Source organism: Varanus komodoensis, unplaced genomic scaffold (assembly GCF_004798865.1).
Source record: "Varanus komodoensis strain SLA01 unplaced genomic scaffold, ASM479886v1 scaffold6_4, whole genome shotgun sequence".
In the NCBI taxonomy this organism is placed as follows: domain Eukaryota; kingdom Metazoa; phylum Chordata; class Lepidosauria; order Squamata; family Varanidae; genus Varanus; species Varanus komodoensis.
The window spans coordinates 19,179,321-19,191,742 of NW_025336347.1; the positions used below are offsets into that span (position 1 = coordinate 19,179,321).

The following is a 12,422-nucleotide window of genomic DNA, read 5'->3' on the forward strand; positions in this document are numbered from 1 at the left end:
TTTGAATACCTCCAGTGTGGGAGAGCCCACAACCTCCCTAGGCTCCATTGTAACACTGCTCTAACAGTCAGGAAATTTTTCCTGATATCTAGCCAGAATCTGGCTTCCTGTAATTTGAGCCCATTGTTTTTCATGTTCCGCCCTCTGGGATGATCAAGAATTGATCCTGGCTTTTCTCTTTGTGACAGCCTTTCAAGTACTTGTAGAATACTATCCACTGGAAGACCAACCAGTAACTCTTGCTTCATATGAATGATTTGAACATGCAGTGCGCCTGCCTTGCCTTGCCTTGCCTTGCCTTGCCTTGCCTTGCCTTGCCTTGCCTTGCCTTGCCTTGCCTTGCCTTCCTTTCTTTTTTGCCTCGTGATGCGCCTCCTTTGCTTTTCTCTTAGGTGGTGTTTCACTGAAGAATGAAGGCACCGTCTTGTCTTCTAGTGGCCTTGTTCTAATGCTGTGTGTCTCTTCTTTCTTATAGGCCCTGAGTTTGCCTTACTTGCCTGCCCCTCTGCTCCAGACCATCTGGGATTGGGCAACCCAGGTCCTAGTCCAGAAAGAACCATGCCCTTAGGAAAGGATGAACACAGTTGGAAGAAACGAGCGGAAGATATTCGAGAAATCTATGAGTTCCGGGAAGTGCTGGGCACGTGAGTCCATGTAGTTGCTCAAGCTACTTGACTGGAGACTGAGCCTGTGAAGCTTGAGTAGGCAGGCTTCTGGGGTCTGCTTTCTCCTCCAGCCATGAACCTCCATTTTCACCATCTAGTTTCGGGTGCAAACCTGAGCATGAGGCGCTCAGGAAGCAAACATACATCGAATAGAATCAAGGAGCAGACACTTAAGGAACACTGATCCGTGGGTCGCCCTCAATCTATATCCTGCAGTCCACATTGCAAATGATCAGAGTATAGAAACCGTACCCCAGGACATCTGGAGGGGGCCCGGGTTGCCCACCATGCAGTCACCTGGAGTTGGCTTGCATTAGGACTGGTCTTGGCGAGTGACCATGCAGGGGAGGCTCATGGGTGCCTTTCAATGTCACCTCATCCCAAGAGGAAGCTCTCTGGAATGTGTGGGCAAAGAGGCAGCCGTAGGGTGGTGGGGATGCAAAGTCCGTGCTGCAGTGACAGGCGAGTCCCTTTTGAGCCTCTCCCTCTTGAGTTGCCAGGCTGTTTCAGGTTAGTGCCAGGACCGGATCGACAGGTGGTGAATATGCTGCGGAAACCTTTGGCTTCAAATATTAGTATAGGGCTCAGTCAATATTGATAGGAGGCTTGGGCTGCTGTTGAAGTATGTGGGCAAACTACAGTATAGGGATGTCAAAACTCTTTCGCCCTGAGGTAAATTGAGAAGCTCTTGAGGGGGACTTATTCCACTGCTGAAAAGGGCTTGAAGGTGAAAGGAACAACACTAGAAATACCACAAAAGCTAGGAATCAGCAAACAGAGAGAAGGGGCCAGATCTGGCCTGCTGGCCTAAGGTTCAACACCACTCTTATAGCAGTCTGCCATTTTGTGGGAGATAATTTATTCCAGGAGAAGGGCTCTGCCCTGGAGGCAATGGGGGCTTTATAGTTGTAGTTCTTTTATAGGTGTCTATCGTTAGCTTCTATATAGCCTGAAGTGCCTGATCCTGCCTAATCTTGGAAGCAAAACAGGGTCAGTCCTGATTGAAATTTGGATGGGAGACCTGAATCCAGCATTGAGCAGTCAGTTGGACCCTATGGCCTGCCAGGCCCCTTCCAACTGTATGATCCCCTGATTCTAGAGTTCTTTTAGCCCATCCTTTGTTTAACTTCCTCCATCAAAAGGAAGTAATCTTTGTGAGCAATGGTAGAATGAATGAAGTGTTCAGGTTGGGGGAGAAAAAATTTGTCCGCCTCCCAGAAGTGCAGTCCTGTCTCTCTCCATGCTCTTTTTCACACACCCTCACCCTTGTATAGTACCATCTTCTAACAAGTTTGTGATCTCATGAAATTAATCCTTTATCTCTATCGTGAGGTCAAGGACTGAATTTTGACCTCTAAGGTAGAGCTAGCTGGCTGATGTCAGAGAAGCCCAGACTGATTTGTTCAGCAAGTGCAGAGAGGCCAGACTGAAGACTGGTTAAGACACTTACACAGGATTAATGTGTTAATTACAGAAAGGATTAGAAGGTGAGAGCATGCAGAGGTCACCACTAACTTCTTGGAGGTTCATCTCCTGGTACTGGGAAGTCCTTCAGATACCCCAGAACCAAAGAGAGGCTCTTCTTTTGTAGGTCCCTGCTCTTCTTGTAGTCTTAGCTGAAGTTATACAACCATATCTAGTTTCCAGTTGATATTCCTGCTGTTGTGAATGGCTGCAAAATTTATCTTGTATACATTTTAGAGCCAAAATGCACATTAGATTTTCCATGCTTGTTAAAAAAACATGTTCAAGCTGGCTGCCATAATTTTGCAGAAAAAGCACACCTTAACATCCCCTAAAATGGATTGCAACCTTTATTTTTTCACCAAGCCACCCCTGCCAGCTGCAATTTGTCACCAAATGTGCAGGGGTCAAAGAGACATGGTGGGAAGGAGCTTTTCGGCAAGAAACCAGTCTGGATCTCTTGCACTGCATCACCATTTTACAGGACTTTTTTCTCGTATAGGCATGTATATCAAACTCTCCATGTCACTTATGTACTCAAGCACACAAAAGATGATGCCATCAACTTGTGGTGCTGTCAGATATTTTGCTGCCTTTGTTGCAACTAGCTAACTCAATAGCCAATCTGGAAGCTCTGAGGTTGCTGCAGGCTTACACCCCCTGTGCGTGCAGGTCTTGGTATCATCTAATCCAGATTATTTATTTCCTGAATAGATGAATACATTTTAGCAACTTTTTTCCCCTAAAGTGCAGGCAGAGTCGGTTAAAGAGCATTAGAATACATGCTTAGTGGAGGTGTGTTGATTCTACGTAGTGGATGTGTATATGAAATGAAGCAATGGCAACTTATTTAAAAAATCAATTGATCAATCTGGAATACATGGGTGTTGCATTACATGGGCAGAATCAGGCCCTGCCCCTAGTGGGTACAAAGAGTTTAGCCAAATCAGACAACAGGTTTTGCAAGCCATCATTCTAGAGCTATAACTTTGTTTCTAACAAAACTGTATGATGGATTCTGTCGGTCCAGACCCAGCCTGGTACCCCACAAGCTTTCTGGACTACAGTTCCTGGTGTTCCAGGCTGTTGGCCATGCTGTCTGGTACAAATGGGAGCTGTAGTCCAAAGCATCTGGATGGGACCAGGGTGGGGAAGGTCAGCTCCTCTGGACCTTCCTCCTGTTTCCCATGGGGGCAGCCAGATGCCTCAGGGAAGAGGGAGAGGCCTATTGCACCTCCAGCCCTACCATCTCTGCATCGCTGTTATGCCTTGTAGCCATGACTAGCCAATGGAGATTCTCTGGTGCACACGAGGGGCTTGCCGGCATGCAGTGCTGAAGAATGAACTGCAGGGCCTATGGGGGGAGGTCCAGATTGGGCCTTAGAGCAGCCGATCTTCCCACAGTCCTCTCCAGCCCTTTAATTGCAGTTTGTCTGCACAGATAACAAACCATTCTTCCTGTTCCAGAGAAGGAGCTTGGGGGAGGGGAGGGAAACCGTATAGCTTTGAACCCATGCCATTTCCCCACCCCCCACCCCTTTTATGATTGATGTAGACTGGACTGAAAAGTCCAAGGATGGTAATCTCAAGAACTGGAGATAAACGGGAGATTAGGAGATTAGGGGGCTTCCTTTGTTGTTTGTTTGCATTCTTATTCTGAGAAAGGTTTGGCTAAGGCCTGCAGAAGAAATGGTACGTGTGCGCAAGGGAAGAGCAGCACTTGGCGATGGGTGCAAGGAGCTCTGCCTTGTGGTGGATGCTTCTCCTCTCCAGGTCCTGCACTGTGCCCAGCCAGGTATCCGCTCCCTCCTGCTGCAGGGCAGGTGATTTCCTCCGCTGACGGGCACCCACTGGAAGCTGGCACAGGCCAGTTGCTGGGGCACCACCTCCCTTGCCTTTCAGATGAGGCCCTCTAATCAGATTGGCCGCGGTGGCAGCTGGGCCACCCTACCTGGAGCAATAGGAGGAGGTAGACTTGGGGGAGAGCCAGCTGCCTGAGACCCAGAGATCGCGTGTCTCAGCCCCAGGAACAAGTGTCAGCGTACGAGTGACTTCAGCAACCGGGGCCAGGGCAGTGAACTCTTCCCTGCCTTCTCAGCTAAGTAATTGTAAACTGCACATTAATAACCGTAAGAAAATTTCCCCCACCTTCTCCTGGTAAACAGCTTAGTTTTCAGGTAAAGAAGGGCAATGATACCAATTAACAACGACCACGTGGAAATCCCATCGAGCATGGGGACTATCCAGGGTGTCGTACTTGGGTGCCACTGACGGCTGCCTGCAAGCTGGACCGGAGCCATGAGGGTGGGTCCACTGCAACGAGTCCCTGGGTATCAGGAAGGAAGTTTATTCCCTTGAAGCCAAAGTTGCTGTCCTGGAGAAGCTAAGACAGGCAGAACGGTTGACAGACAAATCCATGAGGGACCAAACCGTGGTGTCAGAACATCTGAGTGACAGTTTCTGTGCTGTTTTGGAAAACAGGAGTCACAGGGAAGGAGGACCTTCCAAGGAAGAGAGAAATGATCCCTTATGGGAGGTCCATTACTCGGAAAATAAGCAAATATATTCTCATGCTGAGGATGTGCCTCTGCAGGGCAAGTGGCTTGTGGTAACAGGACAGCTGTTCACCTGACACATGGACAGCTGGGTTTGCGATGGGTATGTAGACCACACAGTAAATTGTCTGCCTGGTGCAATGTTGTAGTTATCACACATTGTTTAGATAGGGGTGGAGTAGATAGTTGTGGTCCACATTTATACCAGTGATAAGATAACATAGTTGTGAGGTCTTGAGTGTGAGATTTAGGTTGAACTCAGGGCCTGCCAAGGTGGCCCTCTCTAAAATGCTGCCTTTTTGGCACATGGGCCAGCTAGAAAGCAAAGCTGAGGAGTCTCAATGAATGGAAGAGACAGTGGCACAAGAGTTCAGGTGTGCAAGGCGCTGGGAAACTGAGGACAGGCTCCATGTGAACCAACATGGAACCAGACTGCTGGAGCAAAACATAAAAATGGTGTCAGATCAGCTTTTAAACTGAACCTGGAGGAAAGTGGGAGTTCAGAAGCTTCCAGATTGGGTTAAATTATCCCTGGAAGATGAAGAGGAAAAAGTTTCTGATTGCTCAAATGTAGAAGAGGAGAGAATAAGCTATATGTATATGGTGAAATTTCATAGCTGGTACGTGGCCTAGTTGCCCACACCAGAGTTGTCTGGAGGGGAGGACACCATGCATAGGTGTTCCTATGGAAATGCTAGAAGCTTCCATGCCAAAACAGGAGAATTGGGGTGCCTGGTTTTAAGGGGGAATCTAGATACAGTGGGCATTACAGAAACTTGATGGAATAGAGAGTAAAATAGGATCGTCTCTGGATATAAACTATAGGGAGGACCAGGAAGAACATGTTGGAAGATGTGTTACTTTGTGCAACAAAGAGGGTGTAGTGTCCAGCAGCCGTGAAAACTGAAAAGAGGCAGACTCCTCCACAGAAGCATTGTGGGTGACAACACCTGGCTTCAAACCTTGTGCAGCACTGGGAACATGTTATCCTCCCCAAGGTCAGAATGCTCAGGCTGCTCTTAAGATGGAAAATGAAACTGGGGAGGCCTCCAAATGAGGAAGTGTTGCAGTAATGGGTTACTTCAAGTACTGCCACATTAACTGGACAAATGCATGTTCCAGTTCTGACAAAAAAGTTACATTTCTCAGTGTCCCAAAGGACTGGGTCCTAGAACAGTTGGTCTTAGAACTGACCAGAGGGAAGGAGATCCTCAATTAATCTTGGTGTTGCCCAGCAACTAGTACAAGATGTAATTGTTGTTGTACCAAATGGAAACAGTGACCAGTGAGTGGTATCAGATTTAATATATATTTCAGTGAAAGACTGCCAAAAAGGTGCAACAAAGATTGACTTCAAAAGAGAAAACGTCTCTAAAATTAGGGACTTGGAAAGAAGAATTTGAAAGGGAGAGTCAAGAGGGTTAAAACCCTTCAAAATGCTTGGCGATTACTAAAAACCAGAACAGCAGAAGCTTAAATAGTATGGAACAGGTTAGGAAAGGTAGCACCAAATCCAGGAGGTTATGATCAGTGTGCTGTGTTGAAGGCACTATTGGAGAAAAGAAGGCTTCCTTCATGAAATGGAAGTCTTTCCTAAGTGAGGAATACAGAAAGGAGCACAAGTTTGCACAGGGGAGATATAAGCAGATGAAAGGAGGTGCAAATAAAGCATTTCGAGAGGCACATCACTAACAATATCAGGACCAGCAATGAAGAATTATTTAAATATATCAGAAACAGGAAACCAGCCAGGGAGGCAGCTGGACCATTGGATGATAATGGGGTTAAAGAAATACTGAAGGAGGATGAGGAGATTGTGGAGAAGCTGAATGATTTATTTTTGTTTGTCTTCACTGTGCCAAAAATGGTTTCAGAAAGGGAATCTGAGGAACTGAGGCAAGTAGCGCTGACAAACGATGAAGTCCTCCATGTTATTGCCAAATTGAAAGTTAATAAATTACCAGGCCCAGATCATATCCATCCTAGGGTTCTTAAAGAACTCAACTATGAAATTGCTGACGTTATCAGCCTCAGTACCAGAGAACTGGAAAATGGCTAATATAGCACCAATTTTGAAACAGGAATCCGGAGGTGGGAGAGGATCCAGGAAATTTCAGGCTGGTTAATATAATATCTGTTCCATATAAATTGGCTGAAAACATTATTAAAGGTAAAATTATTTCAAGAAAGCAAGTGTAAAATGATGTATGTTTGTAAAGTAATGTAGCAAAATCCTAATGTCAAGTCTAAGTTAATGGGATCTAAGCTAGAGATCTTGGGGCTGTGGTGGACATCTCAGTGGAACTGTCAGTCCAGTGTGTAGTGACTGTGATAAATGCAAACTCCGTGAAATGTGCCATTAGGGAAGGAATTTAAAATAAGATTGAGAATATCTTACTGCTATTATGCAAATATATGGTGCAACAGCGCTTAGAATACCATGTGCAGTTCTGGTCACAGTATCTGGAACAGGTTGTTGTAGAGTGTGAAAAAGTGCAGAAGAGGACAGCTAACATGGTCAGGGGGATGGAGCAACTCCCTTGGGAGGAAAAGTTACAACAGCTGGGGCTTAGCTTAGAATAAGGTGAGTACGGGGAGACATGATAGAGGTACACAAAATTATGCATGGTGTGTAGAAAGTGGGTGGGGAGACATTTCTCTGCCTCTCTTATAATTCTAAAACCTGGGATCGTCCCATCAAGTTGATTGGTGGGAGATTCAGGGGAGAGTGAAGGAAGTACCTCTTCATCCAGCCCCTAGTTAACTATGGAATTCGCTTCCAGAAGATGTCGTGATGGCCACTGATTTCAATGGCTTTAAGAGGGGACTGAACAAATTCACGGAAGCGGGGGCTATGCGTTGCCTCCAGTGTCAGCAGCAGTGGGCCATTTGGTGGGGAACCTGGGGAGGAGGGTGCCATTACGCATCACTCACATCGTCCTCAGAGGATCCCATGGGCAGCTGGTGGCCGGATGCTAGACTAGATGGACCCTTTGTCTGATCCAGCAAGGCACTTCTGTTCTGATGTTTTGACCTATAGTTCCCATCAGCCCTAGCCAGCATAACCAGGATTGAGGGATCATGGGAGTTGTAGGCCACAAGTTGCTCATCCCTGTCTCACTGTATCTTTCTGTCACTTCCTTGTTCCTCTGCAGAAGCTGGAGGGCTTTGTTAGAATTGGTGTTAATCAGCGGGGTTCTTCAGCTGCACCGCCCTTTTCCTGAGCCGCAGTGGCTGCCCTGCTTCTACCTGTCACAATCCTGCCCATGTGCTGCCCAGGGCGCCCCTCCTTCTCATCCCATTCCTCCTGGCACATTCTCTCCTTCCTGCCTGGTGCCATCTCTCACATGTTCTCCTATAAATAGCTGAGATTCTGCAGGTTGCTGTGGTGACAGTGGCTGGGTGAGAGATCCAGCTGGGTGTTACGGGAGGGGCTGGTGCTGACAGGCTGGCGGGAGGGCAGAGGATGATGGGGACTTGCTTTTGTGCCCTTTGGTTCCTAGACTGGCTGGCCTCGTGCCCTAGTTCAGTTTTGCAGACCTCTGCATATTTGGGATCCTCTGGGACAGTAGCCGAGGGTAGGACACCCTGCTGACTGGGGGGATGGGATTCTGCTCTCTTACTTTCTCTCCCTGCCCCCCAAATCCCCGGTTCTGTTTTCCAGAGGTGCCTTTTCAGAGGTTGTGTTGGCTGAAGAGAAGTCGACCCAGAAGCTGGTGGCCATCAAGTGCATTGCCAAGAAGGTGCTGGAAGGGAAAGAAAGCAGCATTGAGAACGAGATCGCCGTGCTGCACAAGTGGGTGGCCTTCCTCTTTGTCCCCCTCTCTTTCAACCATCCTGAGTCAGAAGAATGGCCACTGCTGGATCAAACCACAGGTCCATCTACCCCAGCAGTAGCCCATTTAATTGCCCGCGATAAGCTCACAAGCAGAGGAAAAGATGCGCGTCTATGGAGTGACCATACTTGGAATACTGTGGACAGTTCCAGTCACTGCACCTAAGAAAGGATATTATAGAACTGGAAAAGTGCAGAAAGAGCAACTAAAAGGTCAGGTGGCTGAAGCAATTCCCCTATGAGGAAAGATTGCAATACCTTAGAAAAAGGGCAGGCAAGGGAGACAGGATAGGGGTGTGCAGATCTATGCAAGTGTGGAGAAAGTGGAAAGGAAGAGATTTTTCTCCCTCTTTCCCAATACTAGGACTTGGGGTCGTCCCATGAAACTGATTGGTGGGGGATTCAGGTAATTCGTATAAAAATTGGTGGGAGATTCAGATTCAGATAAAAGGAAGGACTTCTTCATACGGCACATGGATAAACTATGGAATTCACTTCCAGAAGATGTAGTGATGGCTACCAATTGTGATAGCTATAAAGGGGAACTGGCCAATTCATGGATTACAAGGCTATCAATGGCTACTAGTTCTGATGGCTCCATTCCTCCTCCAGTGTCAGAGGCAGTGTGCCCACCTGCGTGTGCACCAGTTGCCGAGAAACCTGGGAGGGCAGGAGCTGTTGCGCCCCTGTCCCACTTGCAGGCTTCCCACAGGCAGCTGTTTGAAAAGAACGCTGGGCTAAATAGCCCTGTGCACAGGCGGAAGGGGCCCTGACTCATTGCTGCGGCTGTTTCTTGTGCAAGCACGGTACTTTCATTCGATTGTCGACTGCAGTGCCCTTCTATAGCCCAAGAGTAGCTTGCCTATGTGAGTGAAATTTGGTCTGGAAGTTAGAATTCCTAATTTCAGCCTTTTGTTTTTTTTATTGTAAGAGCAATCGAGTTTCCAATGGTTAGAGTTGCACAGGTTGAGAGGAGGCTGTGGAAGTCAGACGAAACCAAAGAACATCCGAGATCACATGGCGAGAAGGGGAGACAAAGTCCTAGGATGTAAACGGTCGTTTTATTCCTGCATATAAAACTTCAGCTACTTTAAAGAGTACTACTCTTTCTCAGTCCTGGGATTTGATCTCCTTCTCACCAGTGCAAGGTCAAGATGTGGGGAGATGGGTTTGAGGGCTGTTAAAATACTGCATGTCCATCTTACCTACATAACTTTCTGAGGAGTACCTAATGCTCCATATCTTGGTTTGTGTGAGTGAAGCTGTGGGCGTACAAACATCAGTATAGCCCATGTGCAGGAGATACCTCCCCTTATATATGCTATATGGGCTACCAGCCTGGACCTATATACACACCCCCCTGTGTGTTTCCACAGCCTTCTGCACCATTCCCATGGATTCATAGTTTCCTCATGCCCATATCTTGACTGGGATAGTGGCCTTTCTGAAAATAGCCCAGGTTGGCACTGCATAATGTCTCCTCGTGCCCAGAGCAAACCACATGACTGTTCCCGTGCCTTTCTCATGCTCAGCAGGAACACTGAATTTGTGTCCTCTAGTGCAAGCACACGACAGGGAAATTCAAGAGAAATAGTTGCTATGTATGGTGTTGCCGCTGTATTGTTGAGGCTGTGCAGCTGTCCCCTTAGTGTTTCCAGCACCCACTTATGAGCTCTGTGAGCGCAGGCTTTGCGGAACAAAGGCAGGTTCTCGCTCAGCCAGTGTCAGTTCCCACAGGCTGGGCAGCTGAAACTGGGAAGTGGAAAGTTCACTCAAAGCAAAAGGAGTGTGCAGATATCCTGAAGGTTGGGGCAACTTGTGGTCCTCCAGATGCATTGTCCTACAACTCCCGTCATCCCGCACCTTTGGCTCTGCTGGCTAGGGCTGATAGGAGTTGTAGGCCAAAGGATCTGCAGGGCCACCTGTTATTCCCTTCTGTTCTACAAGTTAGTGAACGATTGCCCACACATCTTATTCAAGATGGAATCTTACTCCACTTGGATGAGAAAGGAGGGGAGCAGGGAGGTGGAAGGCGATCGCCCCTGCACAACGGCTCCCTGTGCTCTTAACACCAGCACACACGCTGGTTATTAAGGGTGCTTCCAGGCTTAATCTAGGATTGCCATCCATTGACCATTTACCTTGTTCAGAGAATCCAGATTATGTATTGCAACCCCGCGGTGTTTTTCATGTATCTTTCTCAGCTTTGATTTTTTGCAATTCTGAAAAAGAATCAGAATGAAAATGCAACACCAGTCCTTCTATTGAGAATTGGCGAAATGCTATGGAGGCTTTTTCAGGGATGTTGTATTTTTAATTAAAAGCTCCCTGCTTGTACCTTCTCCCTTTATTACTTCCTGTTGAGCACAAACAATGGGGTTACTGATGAATTTTCTTCCTGAATAACATTTCAGTTATTCCACTAATGACAATTTCTGTCCCCATGTGGTAGTGATGGTGGGAAGATCTGAATTACTGGCTTCTTTCTTTATTTCTTCCCACATACCCCCCATCCCTGTTTCTTTTATAGCAGAATAATAGAACAGTGAAGGAAGGCTGAGTGGACTTAGCTTCCTCTTAGTGCCAAAGAAATGATTTACAGCCTTTCCACAATTCCCCACGAATGTTCATATATCCCCTTGGATAGCTTTCTATTGGCTACAGCCATCAACATCAGAAGCTACATAGCTTCCATGGATATGGTGCTTCAGTTTTTATAAAATCATTTTTTACTACTTGAGAAAATGAATCGTGTGTAAGTACTTACAATGCCCCTTTAAAAAGGACAAAAATGTCCCTGATGTCAGTAAATTGGTCTGCATGGGAACTCCCTGCTGATTTTGTTTTTAAAGCTCATGTTATGCTAAAAAAAAAAAAATCTAAGTCACATGAGCAGACTTTGGTGACATGGTTTCTGCCTTCTCTCTGGCCCTTCAGCCCTGTTTCCTCCCAGACTGGGGGTGGGGGTACTCTGGGGGTTCAGGAAAAGGAGAAATCTCTGTGAGAAATTTCCTTTCTGCTGACAAGTGAGCAGTACAGGAGTCAAGCCTATTTCCCCTAATTCTGTGCTTCCTCTCTCCAGCATATAGTAAAAATCAGCATTGTTATGGCTCTTCATATATATTGCCTCCATGATCCATAAAGCAGCCTTTCAGTGTTGGTTTCACTATGTTTCCCCTATTGCAAATTGGAGGGGTGGCAGAAACTTGGAGATAATAGCTTGCTTGAGGGTAGCTGCTTAGTTTAAGACCTGAGGCTGGGGAAGTTTTGGCTCTCACAGTTCTGTCTTAATAGCTGCTGTGTGACACTACATGCCATGGAAGGCTCTCCCTCTCCATTTGCCCAGAAAAGAAACGGGAAGGTTGTTGAACAAATACACCCGTCTTTGAGGCATGCACATCTGAACCCTTTCCTCAGTGAAACTTCCTCTTTTTCCCTGGGCAGGATTAAGCACCCCAACATCGTGGCGCTGGATGACATCTACGAGAGTGGGGGGCATCTCTACCTCATCATGCAGCTGTGAGTAGGGCGATCGGGAACTAGAAGCCCCAACTTTGGGAGAACCACAGTACGGCCTACCATGATGGGCTTCCTGGAAAGCCACTGGGGCCTTTGTGGGTAGAGCTAGACTTGGCTACCGTCATGGCAGTGAAATCTCATTCCTCCCCATATAGGGTCTCAGGAGGGGAACTTTTTGATCGGATCGTGGAGAAGGGGTTTTACACCGAGCGAGATGCCAGCCAGCTCATCCGACAGATCCTCGACGCTGTCAAATACCTTCACGACATGGGCATCGTACACCGTGACCTCAAGGTAAGTGGGCAGCCCTGTGCAGGAACTTCTGCTACTCATAGCTTGTAAGCCATCCTGAGATTTTTGTATAATAGGACAGCTTACAAAAGC

The 12,422-nt window shown here is 47.1% G+C and overlaps 1 protein-coding gene across 4 annotated transcripts in view; it reads left to right on the forward strand.

The window, feature by feature from the left end:
• CAMK1 (calcium/calmodulin dependent protein kinase I) overlaps positions 1-12,422 on the forward strand; it is a 35,710-nt gene that overhangs the window by 11,853 nt on the left and 11,435 nt on the right. For all 4 annotated transcript variants that reach the window (XM_044451788.1, XM_044451787.1, XM_044451790.1 and 1 more), the window contains exons 2-5: positions 476-644; positions 8,349-8,480; positions 11,964-12,038; positions 12,194-12,332. In XM_044451788.1, the coding sequence (XP_044307723.1) occupies positions 559-644; positions 8,349-8,480; positions 11,964-12,038; positions 12,194-12,332 (432 nt within the window). In that variant the 5' untranslated portion in view covers positions 476-558. The remainder of the gene's footprint in view (positions 1-475; positions 645-8,348; positions 8,481-11,963; positions 12,039-12,193; positions 12,333-12,422) is intronic.